Below are 23,916 nucleotides of genomic sequence, written 5' to 3'. Positions count from 1 at the left end.
AGGATTCTGAAATCTTCCAGTTCGTCAGGTTTTGTCTTATGACTCAACTTGATTCTCCCATGTTTTGGGGGGTAATGACTGCTAGGGACAAAAATCTTTGGAATCAGGTATTCCAGGAACTCCAGTGTCCTGCTCTGTAAAATTAATGTTTTTGTCAATGGAGTCTGGTACTGATAGAGACTGAGATTTCACCTTGGGCGGACGTCACCTCCTCCATAGCCACGTGGCTAAAAATGCACATGCCGACAAACTTATGAACTGGTTCACATTTTATTGACATGTTACATTTAGTTATTTTTCTTTTTTCTTGAAACCCTCCTGCATCCAGAAAAACAAAAAGTACTGACAGAAACATTGAGAAAGCACTAAAAACAAACGCAGACCCACTAGTAAGAATACAGCGAAGCTAACGAAAAATTAAAAAAATAAAAACAACAGGAGGAGAAAGAGAGAAAGAGAGAGAGAGAGAGAGAGGCGGCAAAGTAACAAAAAACATGATTTCTCATCTCTGGATCTAATCTTCTGTGTGAGAGGTTGTTGGCCCTTCGCAAAAAGTAATAAAAATTCCCAACATGTCCGCCTGCAGTCAGTACTCCCACCTCGCTGCACGTTTGTGTTTTGAGATTCTGCGTCGTGCACGTTTTCCCTCCCTCCATCTCTGTGTCCATCTTTCTTTAGTGCTCGAGGCGTCCCAGGAACCTCAGGTTGAGGATCTTCAGCTGGTCGTCCAGCTCCATGCGGACGATGCCATCGTCTCCGTCGATGCTCAGCAGGATCCCCGTCGCCTCGCGGTCCTCTCCCAGAATCACCTTCACCTGGAGCAGGAAAACACCAGTTTAACAACATGTTTGGAAGGATGTAGAATCTTATACATGTCATGCACATTAAATTGTCCATGTCAAATTTTTATTAGAGTGTAAGCTCCTTTTTGTTTAACCAGAAACATCACTATATATCTCTACCAGACTCCATTGACAAAAACACAGATTTTACCGAGCAGCTACTGGAATACCACTGCCTCCATCTGTTACTTTCTTTGCATTATTGCGTGGTACTTTTACTTATGTAAAGTATCTGATTACTTCTTTTAATCATGATATGATCATATCATATTTAAAAAATGATTAAATAAATAATTATCTATATTTGTCTCAGAAACACCAGTAACTCAGAAATCTCCTCCTCTGGGAAGCAGATTTCACCATTGATAAACCATGAAGGTGGAATCTGAGGGCTGAAAACACGTGAAAAGAGGAAGAAAAAATAATAAAGTCTGGCTGTAATTTGTGATTTCTCAACAGTTCAGAGGAGAAAACATCCAGTTAGCAGCAGTCACCTTGTTGTTTTTGGTGGGAGTGACAGGCTCCAGGTGATCGCTGCTGATACTGACCACCTTCTCTGACTCCTGCATGAACACTGAACACATCCCCCCCTGTAAAAACACAGAAATATTATGTTACCAGTGTATTTTATCATCAATGCACCAAACAGTGTTCATTATTACCCATGATCTTCTTCTGGAGTAGGAAGTGCTGCAGCTTTAACAAACGCACCAAACTCTGTTCAAATACTTGATATTTTTAAAGTTTCCTGGCTGGATATCGGAGTAAAATTCATTGGTAAATTTGAAATATTTCCTTTTTATTGAAGGAAAAAAAACAAAAAAAAAACCTATAATCGACTGAAGCAGGACCAGATGGAAACTTCATGGGAAATAGGATGTTTCATAACCGTGGCACAACTGTAGCAACAGTGTGGCCTCGACACGTCAGCCTAAATCCACCGAAATCTCTCCAATAAAAACATACAGACAATAATAATAATGATAATAATAATAATAATAATAATAATGACAGAAGCTTAATTTTCCCCTCTGATATTACATCTCAGAAAGACTTGGATTTTCTCCAGCTTTTGGCTTGTGGAGGATATTTTGACACGACAGCTGCTAAGCTGCAGCCAAGGATACACAACAGTCTTTGTGAGAGGTGTAAATGATGACCGGGTGACTTTCAGTTGGCAGATCGTTTGAAAGGAACCACGTTTCAGATTCTCCGACTCATCTGGTTTCACTTCATGCGACAAAAACACTGGCATCTGACTGATAAAAGGCGACTGGGACCCAACTCATGCAGAACCTGTTTCCTTCAGGATTTTCCGTAAGCACTGGCTAAACAGCGGCTCAAAAAAATTAATTCATGTACGAATTAAAGTCTCAAGAAAGAGCGTTAAATGTGGAATAAATAAATAAATAATGTTTAGAAATAAACTTGGTAAACACGATTAAAAACCAGAGAAAACATTCGCCATCATCTCTGAGGATATATGACCTTTGACCCTTGACCTATGACGACCAACATCTGCCTCGCTTCATCCTCGAATCCAAGCGAACGTTTGTGCTAAGTTTTACCGAGACGCCGCTTGCTGTGCGATTTTGTTACCGTGATGCTCCTGATGACGCCGGTCTGTCCCATCAGGTCCATGAAGGAGTCCTTGACCCGGACCAGGATGTCGGTGGTCACCCAGTCGCTGCTGCCCTGCTCGATGTTGGAGCCCGGGGTGTGGGGGTTGTAGCCTCCAGGAGAGGGCGCTCCGGGCGTCATGGGGCTGTAGCCCACAGGACTGGGGCTGGGACTGGCCTGTGGAGACAGCACAGGATCACGGTTAGAAGTGATTCAAAAGTAATTCTCCACATGTGCTTTTAACTGTTCAACTGGTTTAACAGATTATTTCAAAATATAAAAACAGCTTCTGCAGCCCAACCTGTTGTTCCTGTTGCCAGTCGGTGGCGCTATAACTATATTTTAATATTGACACGTGGATGTGTTCAAGCCTGGACCATTATCAAACCTGTGAAATCTGGGGCAGATTGGACAGAGTATGGCTGAGTTACAGCAACTTAAACACAACTTCCTGTTTCACGGCGAGACTCAAACTTGCAATCACAATGTCTTAAGAGTATCCTGACTGAGATTAAGATCGATATGATAAAATCTGTAGGAGGAGTTCGATCAAATATGATGCGTGTAAAAGGCAAAAAATTTGCATTTTAAAGTCAAAATGGCCAACTTCCTGTAAGTTTTAGGCTGTGACGTCAAGAGAGTTTTTTGCACGTCTCTGCATGTTACATAAGCCTACCAAGGTTCGTCCACCTAGGACAGGGGTGTCAAACTCAGTTGCACGGGGGCCAAAATTCAAAACACAGTTCAGGTCGGGGGCCGAACAGGATAAACATTTATTGATCACACTAAAACTAAATGTTCTGAACATAAATATGAATAAAAACAGACAGGAATATTATTCCAGAATAAATAAACTTAAACTTTAAATAACTTAAAATATTTTGCTCTCCATGAAAATATATCCTGTCAAAATTATACAAGTTAGAAATATGAACATGCTGCAAAAAACACCTGACAAAATAAATAAAAATTGTGACAGTGCTTGTGCTTTAAGTAAACGGTTAAAATAACAAATCAAAACATTTGAATTTCTTTGCTTTTATGTCATTTTATTAGAGCTGGATGCTTGGCATCTTTTTTGGCAACAAGTTCTTTTATGTTTGGTGTGAGATCCTGTGTTGTGGAGATTCTCAGGATGGACTGCAGGTGCTTATCAGTGTGTGCTGTTTTGTTGCTGGGGCATTGCTGTGGGAATGGAGTGAATAAACTGTGCGGGCCCTGCAGTGTCCCATTACACTGCAGCTCAAACCGCTCCATCTGAATCTGCACAGGTGCAGTTTCCACGGCAAATGGGTTGCGAAGCAACTCGAAATTCTTTTTCTGTGCTTCAAAGTCACCAAAGCGCAGTGCGCTCAGTTAATCAGCAAAGTGCGCACTTGGTTGACGCGGGAAACGTTCGGCAAGGCAACTGAAGCGCTGCATTATGGGATCGGTAGTTTATTGTGTTATCAGTGCTTCATAGCGCCGGGCCATTAATGATAATAATATAAAATGATCTCGCGGCCGGATATAATTGCACGCCGGGCCGGATGTGGCCCGGGGGCCTTGAGTTTGACACATGTGCCATAGAGCCATTTTGCACATATACATAGCTGTAATATTTTTTCAATTATTTTTATTTAAACCGAACAAACCAAACACTTTTAAGGCTGATTAACTCTAGGCTAACAAGTGTTTTCCAGTCAGGAGGAGTTTGTGAAGCTGCTGTAACAGGGAATAAATTCATGATGACTGAGAACGAGTTCACGGCGTCTGGGAGGAAACAACCGAGAATATCACCTGTCATCGATGATGAGCTGTAAAAGATGTTAACTAATGGAGAAAATAATTGTGTGGGAGGGATGAGAGTCAGAGAAGAATCCACCTAGTATCTCAGTCAGCTAATTAATGGCCTCTGGGAGAGTGAGCTGCCTACACACATCCATCTGAACAGAAATCCAATTCACTGTCAGAGGCTGTAGGAAGACAAGAAAACTGCACCTCAGATCTATATCAGATCATTTACTCTATAAATAAAACAGAGAAGCAGATCAAATTTTAAGCTTATGATAAATTTCTTTCTCTGCATTCTGACTTTTACTCATATTTTCTTTGTCTTACTGTCTATTTTTATTTTCTAACTCCTTATTAACTATATTTAATTGTGCTTGTCCGTTTATGTGTTTCTTTTACACTCTGTCAAGTTTTATATAAAAAAACACTTTGAATTTCCTTGTTGTTGAAATGTTCCCGTACAAAAAACTTGCCTTGCGGTCACTCTGACTCTCCTCCCGGCCATTTTTCGTCCTCTGGTGTCGTGAACACAATGCATGATGGTACATATCGCTACTTTTCACGATGCATTTTTGGGAGTAAATTCAAAAATTCTAATTTCAAAAATTCTTCAAGTCAGTTTGGATCAGAATACTGGGCTTGATATATTTGAGCTGCGCAATTAAAGTTTAACCAGCAACAGAATACATCTACATCCATTTACAGTAGCTAGCTGCTAAACGTAAGCTAGCTAACACCATTTCACTGACTTTATATTTGTTTATATTTACGTTTGGATACATTACCCCAATTTACAGTTTATTCCCATGAAAAGACGTGTACAAACCGACCAATCACAGTTGATATGGTCCACATCTCCTACCTGATAAGCCATGGGGGAGGGCGTCGGATGGTAGCTAGCTGGCGAGTGCGTGTTCTGGTAGCCGACCGGCGATGGCGCCACTTGGTGGTAGCTCTGAGGACTGGGACTAGGCTGATAGGAGCCCTGAGGGGACGGGGCTGCGTAGGGGGAATACTGCTCTGTGTTATACCTGCCAACACAGAAACACAGACAGATGAGGCTGAGTTTTAAAACACTGGGACATCTTCTGGTGGTGAAACGAGCCTCCAGGTTACTCGAGTTTAATCTCTTTTCTCTGCGAAAAAGGAAACATTTCTTGCACAGTGAGGACAGGGGATTTAAGGTCATTCAACATATCAATCCATCAGAATCTAAACAGTCCAACTTTGTGAGACAGTGGACAAAATTGTTTGCGTTTGTGTGCCAGGAGCTGATGCAACAGGCAGATTCTGAACATGTTGAAATTTGAGGGTTTTTAAGCCAAAAAAGGACAGAATCTGACGAATACTTACATAGCAGGCGTGCCAGGTGTCTGAGGGTTGTACTGAGGGTTGACCTGCGGCGAAGGGACTTCTGGGTAACCTGGGGTCTGAGGGTTGGGCGTTCCTCCATAGCCCTGAGGGGACGGGGAGGGCTCGTCGTCATAGCCAAAGTCATACTCTTCGTCATTTCTGGAGAGAGGAGAAAAAAAAAAATTAATAAATCCGAACTCTCTTTGTTGAAGTAAACACACATGAATATTGGGTCTTACCTCGACGGTGTGTTGGGGTTGTTAGGGTCCCAGGCGCCGCTCTGACCTGGCGTCCTGCTCCCATCATGCAGCGGGGTCTGAGAGCCGTAATGAGGCGTACGGCTTCCTGTTGGGGGGACAAAAGACAGGACCAGGGTGGTGAGGGATGAGCAACACCTTCAGTCTCAGCCGTGGATTCAAACAGGAAGACAGAAACAAAAAGGCGTCCTACCGTCGTGCAGCGGCGTCTGAGAGCCGTACATCGGCGTTCTGGAGCCGGTGCCGTACATGGGAGTCTGGGAGCCGTACATGGGCGTACGTCCATAGGCAGAGGTTGTTCCTCCAGGTCTCTTAGCTCCCCTGGAGATCGAGGGGAGATCAGTGTAAGGTTAGAGACTGATAGATTAAAAAAAAAAAAACATGTCGGTACCAACAAAGATGGAAACAAAACAATTCTTTACAATCATCTGAAAAGGTATCATCCCAACGACCACAAAGAGAGGATGAAGATGCTGTTTGTCCGTCCACACCGAGTCCTATCAGTGCTAACAGCTAACAGGGCTGAACCAAAACTAACATCTATCGTGTTGTCTTTTGCATCCACAGCCTGAAAAGAAGCATGAGCCCCTGAGCACAATGGAAATGAAAGTGCTGGACTGTAGGTACGAACTCCCTAGACAGGAAAAACTTCTCAAAAATTGCAGACTGACTAGTTTTCACCTCTACATAGAAGGTCCTATCAGAAATCTATGATCATAGTTGTCACAGGTTTTTGTTAAGTTATTACACAAGTTAATTTTTAGTGCTGAGTTTAGAGTCCACTGGTTTCTTTAGGCTTCAGTCGTTGTCAGGATACTTTTCCATCTTGAAGTTATATATCCAGATAAATATCAATATGAATCAATCAATTTTTGCTGCATCACCCAGCCCTGAGTAAAAGCATTAGTACATACGTGGTGGTTAAGCGCTGTCTGTCCACAGAGATGGTCTGACAGGTGGAGTGCAGCTCCACTCTGGCTGTGGACTCCGTCGCATCCTTCACCACACCGATGTACCCTGGGAAATGGAGGCAGTTGCCGTCACTGTCACTTTCCTAAATCTGAAATCTGACACCGATAATGTTGAGTCTTCACTCTCGAGTCTTACCTTTGTAGGGACCCTGGGAGATGCGGACCGTCTGACCAATCAGCTCGTTGTCTCGTCGTCCTCTGCCACGCCCCATCCCTCCTCCACCTCCTCCTCTCTGCTGAGCACCTGAACGCAACACACAGCAGCATTATCTCATTAAAGATCAACATAGCTATGGGTCTGAACTGTCTGATGATTACTGACCAGCTCCCACCAGCATCTGCTGCCTGATTTATGAAACTATTACCATGCATTTTGAAAGACAAATATTGAGACATCAGATGTAAATAATCCATCGCTTCTTCAACCTCTTGGCAGAAACATGAAATGGAACTTAACTTTAGCTGCCATGTAAAACAAATAAAGCTTTGGGCTTGAGTCATATTTTATACCATCTGTCAACTTTTAAAGATAAAAATAACAACTCAGGACAACAGATTAACATTTTGTCTGTTGGCCAAAGTTTTTTCAGCGCTATCAGTTTTTTGTAGACATATGCCTGTAAATTTCCCAGACAGCTCAAAGATTACAGGATCTTTGCGCACATGTTGTCTTAACCCAGCATAAGCATCGTATCCACACTCTACCAACCCTGCTAATTGGAGATTTGGCGATGTCCTCCTATCTATGATTTACAAACGGAGTTGTTTTATTTTCCAAGTTCAGCTGGAGCTAATTGATGTCAAGCAGGTGGTGAGAAAGGGGTCAAAGACCGAGTAAGCATAGAAATGAGCTACAAACAGCTGCTGTGCTTCTATAGGAAGCAAGCAATCCATCTAAATTTGAGAAGTGTAGGAATGAGTTGTAAAACCAGGAAGTAAGTTGGGATGTTAGCACTTCTTGTTCCCTCATCCCAGTCAGTGGGTTTTTGGTTCTAAATGAGACTACAGAGGTTGTCGGGGACGTTAACATGAAAACCCATCTACTCACCAGTCCACCTTTACAGCCTCGTTGTGTTTCTACTCACGCTCTTTCAAACTCTCACTAACTTTCTAAGAAGAAAGGCTTTTGTAGAAGAGCTCAGAGCTAAATGAAATGACCAGTTGGAAGCTTAGTGGTGGAGACGTTGACGTCATGTGACCGTGGTGTAGTTGGTTTATAGCCTAACATTAGCTTCTTACTTCTGGAGTTGGATTTAGCTTCAAACATCAGAACAGTGGTGTTCATCTGTGAAGATGATCTGATCAACTAAACCTGAAGGATCAGAAACTTTAGCTGCTCACTGTTTATTTTCTGGAATAATCCAAAACACTATGAAAAAATCCCACTGGCTTTTTGTGGAGGAACCAGGCTGATGGTATGCTAATACTTAGCATGCCCATCATATTAGTTAAGCGTGTTAGCATGGTATCATCTGCTAATTGGCACTAAACACAAAGTACAACTGAGGCTGGAATGTCATTTTTATGTTTTGCAGCAATAAATTTGTGAAACAAAGTGAACAGAACGCATCCTCTGGGAACCATGAATGTCTCAGTTTTAAAAAATGGGCATAAACAGAAGGAAGAACCTCACACCAAAGAGTTTAAAGCTCAGGCTCTTCTACAGCAGGAAGAGCCAGAAAAGCAGCCGAACTGCCACCATTATGATTTTCCTCTGAACCTCCTTTATTCTACTGTCTCTGTTAGCCATGGGATTGGGAATAACACTTTCCAACATAGCAACAAGGCCAAACTGGCTCTTGTCTTGACACCCACCTCCTCCACCATGGTGCATAGGGCTGCTGATGCGGGGGCTCATTGGAGCAAACCCTCCCACCGTGAAGTTGGTCACATCTCTGGGCTGAAACAGCAAAACACAAAGCTTAATTTTTGGCATTTTGAGAGTTACTGGCTCAGTAAATGCTCACTTCCTACATAAAAATGTTCAACATGTTTTTATACTTAAGGCCTCATCAAATGCTTATTATCTCTGCTGCTGAAACAACAAGCTGCATATCTACAGAGATTTATAGCTGCAGATGTTTAGGCTGCAGTTGTGTGAGGGCCCTCTCCTAACAGCTGCAGTTTTGTGTGATTACTACCAGACACATTACACACTATATTAAAACACAACTTACCTTGGATCCTCCAGCTAACACCAGGTGTCTGGTCTTGCAGACGAACATGCCTCCGTTCTCCACCAGCTTTTTGCAGTGAAGGAAGGCGAAGCCTCTGAACAGGTGTCGGATTTCACCTTCTCGGCCCTGCAGGGAGAAAAACACACACACACAATGTTTAACTGCAATGATTAGTGTCGTTTAAATCACTTTGTGTCACTCGTAAACAGGGAGAACTAAGCTGCTTTACCTTGACTAACTGTAAGGCAATACACGTTTCTGCCAGTAGGTGTCAGTGTTGGTTTTGGTGTTTCGTGACTGGTGTGGTAATCTTGATGTAGCGGGAATTTAGCCCAGTTGTCAACAAAAGTCAGTTGATGTAGTGGCACAGAGAGTCAATACTCATCCGGGACTAGAGCTGAACGATTTATAGAATTTTAACTGAAATCGCAATTTGAACTAATCTCATTTGCAAACCCCAAAGAATGCAAGTCTCCCCTGTGAACTCCTTGCAAGCTTGACTGTATAATTTTTGAGGAAGGTTTCTGTCTGGACACCCAGGAGTTCATGAAGCATCCTGTTTGACAGTTTGACTCCAGAAAGGCACGAATCACTGATTATAAATACCACAGAATGATTCAGTCAACAATGCTCTTCAGCGTAGACAAAGGACTAAAATAAAATGGCTCTTAACTGTCAAAGCAAACCATTGTGAAGTCCCAAAGGTAAACATTTTAAACATTCAGCAGGACTCTCATTCAAGCAGGAAGTACTTGATAAAGACGTAAACACACAGCAGAGGCAGATGAATAAGCTCTGTCCTTACAGAGTGCGGCCCATCGATGACCTTCACAATGTCCTTGACGTGGATGTTGTTCTGCTCGGAGTCCAGTGCTACAGCGAAACGGTTGTCCTTCCTGCGGTTCACCGCCTGGTGACGTACCGTCAGCACCTTCCCGTGCATGTTCAGCACCTGAGAGGACACAGACGCAGCTCACTTAATGGAATCTTATAAATTAGTTTCTACTCTAAGGCTAAAAATAAGGATCCTTTTCCGCTAAAAGTAACTGTCCTGTGGCTAAATTTACTGACCTATGGCTAAAAAGGAATCCTCCTGTGGCTAAACCCTACTGTTCTCTGGCTAAAACTGATTGTTGTGTGGCTTAACTAACCCTTCTCTGGCTAAAAGTGACTGTCCTCTGGCTAAAATGAACCTTCCTGTAGCTAAAAAAGACCCTTCTCTATCTAAATGTGACCTCACCGTGGCTAAAAGTGACTGTAGGTTCATGTTTAGATCTGCTGATCGTGCTGTCGTTTCCATCCACCCCTGGGGTCAGACTATTACCTGGAAGGTCTCTCTCTCCAGTCGGACGATGACTCCGACGGTCTGTGGGTCCAGCTGAACCAGCTCCCCCCACTCGTGCTGGCCTCCTGCGTCAACACCGGACGCCGTCTCCGAGCAGAGCTGCAGGTCTCTAGGCAACACCTTCAACTGTGAACACACAAACAAAGAGCAGTTCAATTAGCGATCAAATCTTTCCTACCGTCTTGTAATTTGTTTCAGGGAACAGCTTTTGTTCGGTGATAAAAGCTATGTATTATTTATTTTTCAAGCCAAATGTCTTCACAGGATGAGATCTGTGAAGTTAATTAAACATCTGTTTCTTTTCTTCTCCACCTGTTGTTTCATTTCAGCTTTATTCAGATTTTATACACACTGCCATGAGATGAATATTCTGTACTGTTCAATAAGACAGACATATTGTAGTATTAAGAAATATCTCCATTTCAATCCAACCAATCTCTTCTGAGCTCAGTTATTAAAGGCAGGATCTGCTGCATTTGGTTTTGATTTGGGATTCCCCAGAATTTTCGTCAAATAAATCATTTAATCTTCTGTTCTGTTCATGACACTGCAGATTGTGTTGTTTTAAACTCTATTACGCCATGTTTTTACCCAAAGGGACTTAAAAGTGAAGAACATAGCAGCTTCAGACATACTCAGTACATCTAAATCTGTTCAATGAGACGAAGTACAGGAGAAGTTGACAGTAGGGATGGGTCGATATATCATTTTATCGCCCATAGTGATAAAAAAACTCACAATAAGTTGATCGTAGTGAATTTCCATCGTCGGGAAAATCATTAATATCCTCAAGAGTGACACTTAAAAAGCCGCCTAGCTAGCATACAGTCCTGTATTGATTTATTTTGAATTGCCACAAGGGGGAGCCCTGTTAAGATGCTAAATGCTAAGCCACCATGGCTGAAGACTCAGCTCGCCTGCTGTATCAAATAACGTACTGTCAGTTACTGATGCACAATGTTGTTTAGTTGTACTATGCTGACGTTTATCTGATGTTTGTTACGTTGTGATGCTGTTTTGGTCACTGGTGTATTAAGCTAAAGTTAGCTAGGACAGACATAACATGGTTCTCTTTTATTGTTCATAAAAGTTGATAAAAACAAACGCAGTAAGATCGCAGGTCAACAACAACACAGCCTGACTCTGACCTGACCAAACCTAGAATTATCTTCAGAGGAGAAGACAGCTGATCCACAGAGGAGCTGTGGCAACTTCTAGACAATGCTGGAACAACCTACCTGCCAAGAACCTGAGAAACTGAGCTGGACTGGAGAACTGGAGCTAGTTTAAAGGCAAAATACTTGTCTGATTTAGGTTCTTTTACATCATAAAGATATACTATTTTCCTGGAAATTCAGTTGACATGACACATCAAATAACCTGTTGGAAGAGTCTTTTTTCCCAGTGAATGCAGTAAATTTTCAGATCAAATCTGACTTCAGGTAATAGCTTCCACGCAGGAGGTGCAGCATGCTTTACAAACATCCTTGGCTGAATTAAGAGCAAATAGTTCCAGGGAATCAGCTATTGTTGCCAATAGTGTTGTTTCATAACAGAAAACAAATGAACAAAAAACCAACCACACTCAGAGAAACTTGACTTAAGTGACCCCCTGAGAGTACTGGAAACACCCACCCCTCCCACAGTACCTCTTTAAACTCCAGCATCAAGCTGTACAGTGTAACAGTGTTTTCTGGGTTTTTCTGTTTTTTTCCAATAGCAAACAACAACTAAGTATTTTCCATAACAAGAATTTAAGGACCAGTGACCTGGAGTATGCGAGGATCTAGTTCTAGATTAATAAGTTGGGTTAATGCTGAGTTGGTTTGACTACTTTTAACCACAGTATTGTTAAAAGAGCGGGTACCTCGTGCATGGTGAGGTCGGAGAAGAGGATGACAAAGTTCTCCTCCACTCTGACGATGAGGCCAGTGTCTCCTTCGTATCGCCCAGCGATCACCTTCACGTGGTCGCCCATCCGGAAGTATTTTCTTAACTCGTGAGCCGGGAACTCCAGGGGGTCCTTGATTAAAACCACACAGCAGGAATAATATGAGGAAAACTCGATTGGTAGTTTTAAACAGTCAACCTCTGGGGGTACGAGTTTGTGCATACCTTCAGGTCTTCGTGTTTGGGCATGATGGTGATCTTGTTGCCGTCCACACTGAGGATTTTTCCCTGCAGGTTGATCAACTCGCCCTCGCACACCTCCACATTGTCACCGGCCTGCAGATTGTGTTCACGCTCCTTACCTGTACGTAAACGCACACAAATTATGTTTCAGTCGCCAGACATTTTTGAATAAAATTAAACCTTTCACTGAAAAGAGACAGCGTACCTGACTCTGTGACCACCTCCAGGTCAATTCCTTCAGGCTGGTCCTCAAACTTCTCCAGCTCTGACAGCGTGGGCTTCACTCCATCTGTGATCTGTCAGAAAGAGAGGAATAAGTAAAAGGCAAATGTTTAATTGTTCAGCTGACATCTCACAAAAGATGAGCTGGATCCAAATGTGTCATTAGAAACTGAAACGTCCTCCTCACCACAGCAGACATGGCAAAGCTCTTAAACAGGAATCCTTTGCGGCTGTAACGGTTCCCCTCAAAGATCATGAAGTCTCCATCATGGCTGACCTCCCCACCCAGGGACCTGTCAATCAAATCATCATCGTTAGTCCTTTACATAGCAGGCAACCCCTGATTCTCATGAACTTCTTTGGAGGATATCGCAAAATATCTCAGGAACATATTTTTGAAAGGATCAGTTGAAGACATGTTGTGCACCAGAGCCTGGTCTGGAAAGGGTGCAGGACCTTCAGGTCAAGGATTGTCTCCAGGTCAACGGCTAGAGACCAAACAGAATTCTCCAAGACCCGAAGAAGGTGCGTCAGGTTGGGAGCGCGATAATTAGCATGCTTGCTGTTTCCTGCAACATTCTCTGGGCTGTGTATTGTGAATTCTTCCCCACGGTCAGACTGTTAATGCTAGGGGTGTATCAATACATCAATCTGATGATGAATGGAAGTGATTGTGTTAAATCTGGGGTGGTTTGGAGTTCAGTATCTCACCCAAGGGTATTTTGGCTTCCAGACTGGAGGAATCGCTGCCCCTCAACCAACCACCCATCCCTACTCACTGGACCACTTCTTCCCATCCCCAAATTGTTGCTGTTTTGACCCAGTGGAGAAGTGGTGGTTGACCCAACAGTCGAATTTTAATCAGTTACAGGTTTGAGTTGTGTAACTGAATGCTCAGTTTTATCAGGGTCCTTCATTAGTTTTATTTTGTCTACATTAGTGTGATTTGTATCCCTTTTATAGACGCTGATGTGTGTGTGTGTACCTGATCTTTTCAGCATCAAACAGTCTCTGAGCAGGTCTCTTGAACTTCTTCCTCTTAGCGAACCAGTCTTTCTACAGATAACACAAACACAGACGTGTGAGCTAACTATAAATCACGCTGCATCAGGCAGAGAAAAAGTGAGTTCACGAGTGTTAGTCCTACCAGACTCATCTTGGCCTTGATGCGGTCCAGGTCTATTCGAGGGATCATCTTCAGGGAGATGGTGTTTTGACTCGGCTCCACGTAGTCGACCTGGAGAGCGAAGAAAACAATACAACAGGCGACAAAGAGCTGATTTCTGTCACTAACAAACCGTTGAGTGTACAAGTTTATTTTTGACCAAATAATCTTCACTCAAGTCAATTCACCAAAAAAAAAAAAAGTTTCTCCTGTTTAAAAGTACTCATCTGATACTTTCATAAGTATTTCTTTAACTGATTTGTGTAGGGACTTACTTTAAAATCTACCTTGCTGCACTCTGTTTTGCCTTTACAACAAGGTATTGCAATTATAACCCTTGCAGGGGCTTCGTAAACCATCATGGAAACTGGTGTTATTTTTCGGTATTTCCAGGAAAAAATGAAATGACAAATCTGTTATTTGTGTCCTTATTAATCCATTATCAACAATCAAAACAACTGTGGCCGCATCAAATTCATGGCAACCATATTGACTACATAGACCAATCATAAGCTGTGTTGTTGAACCGCAAGCAAAGAGCTGATCAAGAGATAAATGAGAGTCACAAAATGGAGAAGTGCCATGCTGTGCTCTTAGCTTTTAGAAATCTAGCGCAACATGAACTCACACTTCAAAGATAAAATAATGTGTCTGTAAGTGATGCATCAGTAAGTGATGCGAGAAAAATGTAGTGTGTGGAATAAAAATGACACTTGCAAAGGAAGGCTGCCAAGATACAGTTTTCCCATGAATTGGTATTGCGGGAAGAGACCTGTGGGAAACCTGTATCTTGGCGGTTCCCAAGGGAGTTTTTTGGATATGGCAGTTTTTGAGATAGCGATGACCATATCTGGAACAGTTTTGTGTCATAGAAGTGTAGTACTTGAAGCCTTGGACTACATGGATAAAGACTACAAACATTGGTACTTTTTTTTTTTAAAAAAAGCTCATAAATTCAAATTCTGTTGTCTACCATTTACTATGTCATGAGGGATTATAGCAACATAACAACAACTCAAAATAGCCCAGGTTGCGCTGAAAAATATCAGTTACTTGCTTGTATCTTGCAATGCTAGATTTAGACAGTTCTTTAAATGTTAATAGAGTCAAAGTACCAGTACATTGAGTTTTAATCTCCCTTACGAGTAGTGCTTTGACAGTTTCTTTGTGTCCTCAGTCGGTACCTGAGCAATGTCGTCCTTGTACAGGCCTCTCTTCAGCCTGACCCAGGACTTGGGCTTCAGGTTCGTGACCTCTTTGACGACCTTGAGGACGTCCGTCATCTCCTTGATGGGAACCATCTGCTGGTTCCAGAAGCCCATCCTCAGGTTGCCGATGCCCTCGATGGCCGCCTTCACATGTGTCTGCTTGTACGACTCCACGTAGATGTAACCTTTGACGTGATCCGGGGCGACCACGGACTTGATCTGCAGTGGCTGTTGGGTGGAGAAGGTACAGTTACAACAATGTTGATAATGAATCATGAATATGAAAGCAGGAACGTTCCAACACCTCAACACCCTCCAGGATGATGTTATCTGACGCTGAAGTAAATAAACTTTCACTGAAAAATTAACCTGTAACAGAAACAACTGTCAACAACTGTCCTAAAGTCTTAACTCACTAATCGTCAAAGGATTTTATCTTTAATTTTAAATGTTAGTGATTGAAAAGATTTGTTGTGTTTCAATCTTTGTTAATTTTTCAGAACGTCTTAATCTGGGCTCCAAATGTGAGTTTTTCACTCTCACTTTCGAGCCTCTCGTCGGTTCCTCTCATGTTTCTCACTTATCCACAGATGTTTTTACAACCGGTCGGTCAGAAAACAGGTGTGTCAGGTTAATGGTGCCGTGTGATTGGCTGTTAGAATAAAATGCTTCTTATTCTTAATCTTATTTTTAGTGTCAAATTTTTAATGTCACTGTCCCAGCTCCATAGAAATGTAACTACAACCTAACCTAAACTGCTGTTCGGTAGAAATGCTAGAAGTTATTATGCTTCAGTGGATATTACAGTGCAAATTTGCGATTAATTGAATTACTATTACTGCTGTAAAGGGAGAATTTTTGACAGCTATGGTAGCCCCCGGTTGCCAAAGTAACAACAGAAATCTCAACAAACTGCAGCTAAAGCGACTGGAAAGCTATCGTCTCCTAGGAATCATTTGATTTCGTTAAATGGAAACTAAATTAATTTCAATTCAATCGACTTGGCATCATTTATTTGGCTGAACCTTTGGTCCAAACTGGAGCAATGCACTAACCCTTCCAAGTTGTAATGAGAGTTTATTTTATTATTCCTTTTATCCTGTTATGAGCTGAATGCAGTCTTAAGCTGTTTTCCATCTCCCTCTACCCATATCTTCTTGGCTGAAATCAAAGTTTTTTAGATGAAAGATGGTTCCTTCCTGTTTTTGATGAAGTGAAGCAGGAGGAGATGGAAAATATGCAGCTACTAAAACAAGAGAAAAAGAAAGCAAAGTTGATAACAGAGTGAACTGACAAAAGATTAATTGTCTGATTAAATTTATGAGGTGAAAGATTCACGATGAAATGCAGGTTGTTGAGTGTTGTCAAGTTAGCTGGCCTCCTACTCCTCCACCCTCTCCCCGGACGACACAACATGCACAAAGAAACTTTCGTTTTTCTTCTTACGAATCCACACCTTATTGTAAACAGATGTTTAGGTGAGAAATAACGAAACTCAGGATTCGAACTTGCTGATAAAACACAGAACAGCTTCTTACCGTGTCGGTGAACTGGTAGGCGATGAACTTCCTCATCAACGCGATGGCCGTTGCCCTCTCCTCTCCAATCTGAGGAGACAGGACACGTCAGGAAATGTGTGTCTGTGTGTGTTTTCTACTTAAAACAACATGTGTGTGAGTGAATACACACCTTGCATTTAACCGTCCACAGGTTGGGATCCCTGATGACAACAAAGAAATATCAGCATTAAAGCTACACAACAACCTACAGCTGTCTGATGTCTGCAGGCGTCTCGATGCTGATTGGTGGACGAGCGTTTTACATACTTGACACCAGGAAGTAGCTGCTGCTGGGTGATGTCATCAGACAGCTCCTCGGACCCTCCGGAGTAACTGCATACCAAAGAAGAAGAAAAACGAGACAGATGGACACATTTAGAGTCTGTGAATTTACACTGTGAGTTAATCCTTTCTAATTCAGTACAGAAAGGGTAATAAAATCACTGTTGGCTGGTGCAGACAAATGAGTTCCACATCTGTAACAGCAGCTGTTACAGACAGTTTAAAATTTCCAGAAACATTCCACGGGAAGTTAAGCTGAAATATTCCAAGTTGGAAACTTTCCATGAGAATTATTGGGAATCACTGCAGAGATAGAACCATGATATCTAGCCTCTAAAACTGTCAATGAAACACTGTTAGCTAGCTTACATTTAGCATTTCTGATTTACTGACAGGCAGGCTGCTGTAAAACACATTCTAATCTCCCTGTTATAGGTTAACCAGCAATTTTACAAAATTCCTGTTAATTGCCACAAAAAAATTTGCAATCCTAATGCCAGTGTTATTTTAAGCTGCAAAACAGCACAAACAGGTTAAAATTAGAAAGGCATGTTGTGTGTTGCATAACATTGACATGAGTCATTGATGTTTATTGGACATAAATGAAAACACTTTACAGGACTGGAACACATGTGCTGATGGTAATGAACTTGAACACACCAGCAGCAGCACGAGTGATCAGCTGGCTTTTTAAGGGAATTGGAAGATGGGACTCTGATGATCACACCCATAATTAATTAAAAGACTAAATGCGATCCTTCTGAAACATGCTCCTGGCACTGCAACCTTTTCTAAACTAACAAAAGTGGATTTGCACACAACATAAATTCACTTGCTTCATGAGCTCAGACTGTTAAAATGGAGCCAAATGGCTGCTGAGTGCCTTTGTAATGACTCCCAGACGCTTCTTTTTCCCCACTGATTTGATCATTGCTAAGCAACGATTAATAAACTTCAAACCTTCCTGTAAAAGGTTCCTATTAACAGCCTCTCTGAGAAGGAACTGCAGTAAAGTTTTGAGTTTGTTTGGTGGCAGCGATTTAAAAAATGGCAAAGACAAACAAACTGGAATGAATTAGGGAATTAAAACAGGGATGTAAAAACATTAAATATCACAAAATATAAAGAGGCTATGATCTCTGTCTGTATCACACCACTTAGACAGGAAAAAGAACCATCTGGCAGCTCAGTATTGTGCTCCAGGAGCTAAAACGAGCCTTTTTTGGCAATTCTGTGATGAAGATACTCACTGCTCTCCTGCTGAAGACTTGGCATACTTCCTCATGTAGTATTCACCCAGCGCCTCCTCTCTGGAGTCTCTGTAACACACAAAAACACACACAGTCAGCCAAGGACCCAAGCCAAGGACACACAGAATAAATAAACTCAAGAAAGCTGCTTCTGTCCAACTTGAGAACGACAATGGAAAACCAAGTTTTGTGTTTCTCTGCTGAATAAAATGCCCCCCCGGTGTTAAAGGTCTTTACACCTCAGAGGACTATGGGAAATATTTTGACTTCTTGTTTTAATTTCTAACATTTCCATTCAAGTTTTTGTTGTGTGCGCAAACTGAAAATGTGCAAGTGGAGGAAAAACACACGGACTGACTGGTCCAACAGGAGCTTAACGTGTGTGAAATGTTTACTTAGTCTGCAACTAAGTGTTTATGAGTGTTTATGCCTGTGTTGCAGGTGTTTGTTAACAGCTGGATAATATCCAATAATGATAAAACCACTGAGACACTGAGCTCAAGAGCTTGAAGCTGAAGTTATTTGTGTGAATTTGAGCAGCAGGAGGAAACATACAACTTTTGAAATAAAGTTGTCGGCAGCAAAACATCTGTGAAATGCTATAAGTCTTATCCCCAGTTTATTTTAGCTGGTTAATGCTTTGTTGTCCAGTGGAAATATCACAAATAAATACTCTGTTTTGTAACTTAGAAAATATGTTAACAACTGAAAGGATAACTACAGCATTATGGAACAAAATAGGGGAAAAAAATCTTTGGAATCAGTGTACAGTGTACCCAGCAACCACTACCAGACTCCATAGACAAAAACAGGAATTTTACTGAGCAGAACAGAGGAGCTGCTGGAATACCACTGCCTCCATCTCTTAGTGTGTTTGTGTGACTTTCAGTGGTGGAAAAAGTATTCAGATACGTTACTGAAGTAAAAGTCCCACACAATAACACAAACAGACTAACAGGTGAAGGCAGCAGCTCCTCTGTTCTGCTAGGTAAAACTGCTGATTTTGTGACTGAAGTCTGGTTGAGATAAAAAGCGATGTTTCTGCTGAAAAAAAGGTCTATTTCTGTACGAATCCTATCATAATGTTTTACTTTATTGTTGTTTAAATATCGGCCGAGTAATGGCTATTTAAAACATGTCAGGTAGTTGTTCTACATGGCTGGAATTCTTGAGTATGAACAGACAAAATGGCCGTCAAAAATAGCCTAGCGCAAACTCTAGTTCCATCTCTGGAACAGGAACTTTTCAAGGGACAGGAACTAAAATTAGGACCTGCTTTCTTTATTTTCCTGAAAATGTTTCTGTACTCAAACTCTGCAGTTTGAGTTCCTGACTTTCATTTTCGGTCTGTTCTAAAAGCCTCACTGACTGGAGACGTATGAAGACAGATGTTGAAACATCTGTTACCTCCAGAGGTTCTGCAGCCTCCTGGATCCAGAGTGATCCTCGTCCAGAACCACATGGTCGATGTTGGACACTGAAGGAAAACAGGAAGGATGTTGTATTAATGTTTAACATGAGCAAAGTTGGTGAAACTGAATGATTGTGGCTGTTGGAGGGAAAAACAGACTTACCTTCAGCCTCCTCTGCTCAGGGACGACCACGAGAGAGAGAAGACAGGGAGAGGAAGGAGAACAGAAATACAGACAACAGAGAGAGGCAGCGAGGAAAAGGAGGGAATAAAAGGACGAGGAGAGAGGACGAGAGGAGGGGAGGTCAGGTCGAGATGGAGGGAGGAGGAGAGAAACGAGGATTAAAGAGACGCAGCAGGAGACATGAAAAGAAAAGAGGAGGAGGAGGAGGAGGTGAAGACAGAAGCCAACAGACATTGTCATCAGGCCAGTGCACACAGGAGCAGAGTCAGGCAGCAGCAACACAAAGCATGATGGGAGAAAAAAAACACAACAGATTAATGGAGACTGTACGGCACAGAGAAGCATGAGGCCAGTGACGGGTTCAATGTGGTTCAAGGAGACGGTAAAGTAGAAACAAAACACAAAGACGCAGATCAATCAGTCGACCGACAGAAAATTGCATCAGGAACTGTTTTGATAAAATCGAACGATTGTTTATTCTCTGGAAACAGCAGCAGGAATTTCCCACTTTTTCCTGACATGTTAACTTTCAGACTGATTTATAATGAAAATAACTAGTGGGCCTCAGATGGCTGACAAATAACACTGATATCATTTATTTAAAAAAACTAAACTTGTGAAAACAAACTTGATGAATGCAAAATAAGTAAGTTTAATGCAGTTAACAGCATTTATCAGCTGCATCTACTCATTTCTGTGAGAAAACACAAAGTTGTAAACTTACATAAATAAATTAGAAATAAATAATCGGTGTCTCCTGTAGCTTTGAACTTTTTCATCTCTCCTCTTCTGCCTCTGTAGAGTCTGATCTGTGATGACAAACCTCCTGCTGCTCTCACGATCCTGCTCAGGTTTTTCCTCTCCACTGTCGCCTAGTGCTGCTCACGGTGGAACTGCTGGGTCTATCTTTGTAAATATAGTAATATAAAGAGTGCAGTCTAGGCCTGAATAAATAAGAGGTTTCAGTGCAGTGCAGACACTTTTATGGCCAAATATCAGCACAAAAAATCTAAAAATGATTGTTAATCATAAAAGAAAATGTTATTTGTAACTGGATTGTAGGTTTTAGAAAACTGGTTCATTTAGCTCGAGCTACTTTTTGTTTTTCAACGTTTCCTCATGATCAGTGTGTGTTCGTTCAGGACGTTTCTGTTTTGTTTCTACTGTACATCCACTTAAAGTGAGGCTATGCATTAACATGTGCCACATGAAAAGCTTCAACCACATTCGTTAGTCAAAAAAATAAAATAAAAAGGAAACATGACGGTCTTCTACCAGGTAGCAGGGTCAGGCAAATGATCACACTTGGTTCTCTTAAGGTGGAATTACTTACCACATTATCCAGATTAATACTGAGAGGCTGAAATAATCTGAACAACTCTCCTGCTTAACGTCAAACCTCTGGGTGCAGAACTACACTTGACATGTTAATGAGTTGAGTTTTTGTGCTAAAATCTCAGTAGGAATTGTAGTAAATCATTAAAGTGTTCTGTGTGTAGCATTGTAACTTCATTTATATCTGTAATTGCCAATTAACTGTCAAAATGGACGATAACCATGTGTCGAGCTGCTGCCGTTCAAGAAGCCAATAATGGATTTGCCCTCTGTGCTTCCTCCTGTTAAGCTACACACTCACAAGTACAGCTGTGCTGAGATGAGGTGGTGGAGGGTTAATACAGTCTGGGACATGGATTTTTGATCAAATGGATGAAACCGATATTTCCATTTGCTTCAGATACACATGGATATAAATGGAAAAATGTCAGAGCAGGAAGAGTATCTGGAGGAGAATTACCGTTAACTGAAGAGGACATGCATGACAGAGAGGAACACCAATAAGACAGAGAGAGTTCAGTCAGACAACACCGATGCTCAGAGTACGTCGCTAACTGAAGCTATGCTAGGTTAATATGTCAACAACAAACTCTGCGCTGAGGACAGCACAAATTCAGTCACTTCCTAAAACAAGTTCAGGACCTTTATACAAACAAAAATCATCTATTTAATGTAGTTGAGTTATACTGTACTAAGAGTCAGAAACAGACACAGGACACATGAGTCTGATTTTTCCTCTTATCAGTGACTCTAAACTTATAAGATGCACACACTTTTATCCAAAACGGTTTAGGACAAAGAAAGTCTGTTTTCTTGCAGAGTTTTATCTTCTACATTTCTTAAAGCTTCATTTGTTTCAACATGTCTGCTGCGAACATCCTCCAGTAAACACACACTGAAAGAAATCACTTCATGATTATAGTGAAACACTGTGCTCTGCTGTTTTTAATAAAGGCCAGTTGAAATTAATGAGCCAAAATGTTGCATTCATGTGTAATCAAACAGTGTGACCTCTGAAATGAAACTTCAGCCAAATCAGAGGTCAGAGGTGTAATGTAATGGATGGACCAATCAGAGTGTGAACAGTCTGGAGGAACATGTTTTTCATGTTTTGGCTCATTAACTACAAATCACGTTCAGCGTTTGCAAGAATGCTTCAGCTGTTTAGAAACATTTTCTCCCCTTACAGGCGACTATATCTGATCTGCTGATTAAGTTGTGTTATCTTTGTGTTGTGATGCAGATTTATCCACAGTTTGATTTAATGAGTCTGAATCTCGTTCTCAAGAAAAGATAAAATCATTCTGACCTCGTTGTTTGTGTGATAACTTGTTGATTGTGTAATACATTTATCAAAACATGGCAGAATATCGACTAAGTCTTTTCATCATGAGTGTTTATGTCTGGGGTTTCAGTCAGAGCCTTACAACAAGCTGCTACCATACTGCACTACCTCCTCTGTTGTATAGAGGTTTGTTACATATTTTGTATACTTTCTTATAGTTTGTATATTTCATTTTATTTCTCTTTATTTTAGTAAGAGAGAGAGAAACATTTTTCGATTGTTCTGTCCTGCACACAGAGATAATTGAAGTCTTGAATCTTTAAAGTGTTGAAATAACCTTTTAAATGTCTACTTTTTCCCATGAATCAGGTCTGTAGGATGAGGTCTGCACCATCTGGAAACAGGATCTGTGTGTATACAAACCTAACTTGTTCCTAAGAAAGTGGAAAGTTTAGTTTTGTGTTTGATTTCCAAAGAGCTCATTCCAAGGCTGTTTGTCTAAGCAGTGTTAACGCAGATGTGTGAGCAGTTTGAGTTTCTCACCTTTTTCCAGAATATCTTCTGCTCCTTCCTCCCACTGATCCTCCTCATCCTCATACTCGTCATCCACGTCTAAACAGAGAGGAGAGAAACACAAAAACAAGAAGCGTTAAAGCTCATACTGTTGTCTCTGGGAGGCAACAGGTGTTTGGGGGAAAAGGTGAGTCGTCTGTTCGTACCGGCTTCATCCAGGATGAACCCTCCGTGTCTCGGCTTCTTCCTGGGACGGTCATCATCGTCCTCCTCCTCCTCTTCATCATACTCCTCTTCATCCTCCAGGTCCTCCCCCTCCTCATCGGCTACCTTGTCGCTGCCCACGGGGCTACCGGTCTCCTCCTGAAGACGGGGGAGGAGAGAGAGAGTTATCAGAAAGTCTCCAGTCGTCTTCGGGTCCCGCTTCACTGACCCACAGTGTTTACATGCGTCCACTGAGCGGTTAGCACACCTAGCTAGCGGTTAGCATACCTCATTCTCCTCCACCTCCTCGGCCTCTCCGTCGCTGCTGCGCTCGCTCTGGTTGTCGGAGAAGTCGCTGTCCTTCGCTGTCAGACATTTCGTATCTCTGGAAAAACTGCAGCAGCGCAAATAAAACAAAACCACCTCAGACTTTGAGTTTGAATTAAACGCACCCCGAGAAGTTAACGTTAAGCTAGCAGCCCCGGCCTAGCAAAGCATGCTAATGTAGTTAGCAGGGATGTAACGTTCCATATATCTCCAAAACGGCTTCGATCAAATCGTAGCCAATGAGCCCAGTGGCTGTTACTTACCTGTCTTTGACTGCCACAGCGATTTATTTCTTCTTAGTTGAAAAATAAAATTAAATATCAGCTTATTTTGGTTCCTCCAATGCCTCTCACGTACTGTCGGCCGCGAGACTTCCGAAAACTGCGCAACTTTCTCGCGAGATTTGGGAGTTGGTGGTTAAGACAGTAAGAGGTCTCACTCTGCCCTCGTTTTCCAAATGACATACCAGTTACAGATAAAAGACTATTGATTTACAGCAC

At 41.8% G+C, this 23,916-nt stretch overlaps 1 protein-coding gene across 1 annotated transcript; it reads right to left on the bottom strand.

The window, feature by feature from the left end:
- Positions 1-251: 251 nt before the first annotated feature.
- supt5h (SPT5 homolog, DSIF elongation factor subunit) lies at positions 252-23,880 on the bottom strand. The gene is made up of 30 exons (XM_018687134.2): positions 23,774-23,880; positions 23,378-23,483; positions 23,092-23,248; positions 22,916-22,984; positions 19,732-19,743; positions 19,565-19,634; positions 18,158-18,226; positions 16,893-16,958; positions 16,756-16,786; positions 16,605-16,673; positions 15,043-15,294; positions 13,841-13,930; positions 13,679-13,749; positions 12,881-12,986; positions 12,677-12,767; positions 12,454-12,590; positions 12,206-12,361; positions 10,318-10,464; positions 9,799-9,945; positions 8,994-9,119; positions 8,632-8,716; positions 6,953-7,060; positions 6,760-6,862; positions 6,039-6,166; positions 5,828-5,933; positions 5,589-5,747; positions 5,098-5,266; positions 2,442-2,639; positions 1,337-1,432; positions 252-815 (listed from the first exon to the last, which is right to left on the bottom strand). Exons 1-30 carry the CDS (start codon positions 23,878-23,880, stop codon positions 675-677), a joined length of 3,372 nt encoding a protein of 1,123 aa, XP_018542650.1. The 3' UTR covers positions 252-674.
- Positions 23,881-23,916: the final 36 nt, after the last annotated feature.

Source organism: Lates calcarifer, linkage group LG21, assembly GCF_001640805.2.
Source record: "Lates calcarifer isolate ASB-BC8 linkage group LG21, TLL_Latcal_v3, whole genome shotgun sequence".
Lineage (NCBI taxonomy): Eukaryota > Metazoa > Chordata > Actinopteri > Centropomidae > Lates > Lates calcarifer.
The sequence above is the reverse complement of the archived record's forward strand: the minus strand, read 5'-3'. Positions and strand labels throughout refer to the sequence as shown.

What these genes read in the sequence shown, in the direction of transcription:
- supt5h (XM_018687134.2), bottom strand. Translation starts at nt 23,880, where the DNA reads ATGTCATTTGGAAAACGAGGGCAGAGTGAGACCTCTTACTGTCTTAAC. An exon ending in TGTTAGCTGGAGGATCCAAG is followed by an intron (nt 8,717 to 8,993) that starts GTAAGTTGTGTT and finishes TTGCTGTTTCAG; the next exon opens with CCCAGAGATGTGACCAACTT. An exon ending in GCGTCATCAGGAGCATCACG is followed by an intron (nt 1,433 to 2,441) that starts GTAACAAAATCG and finishes GTGTTTTTACAG; the next exon opens with GGGGGGATGTGTTCAGTGTT.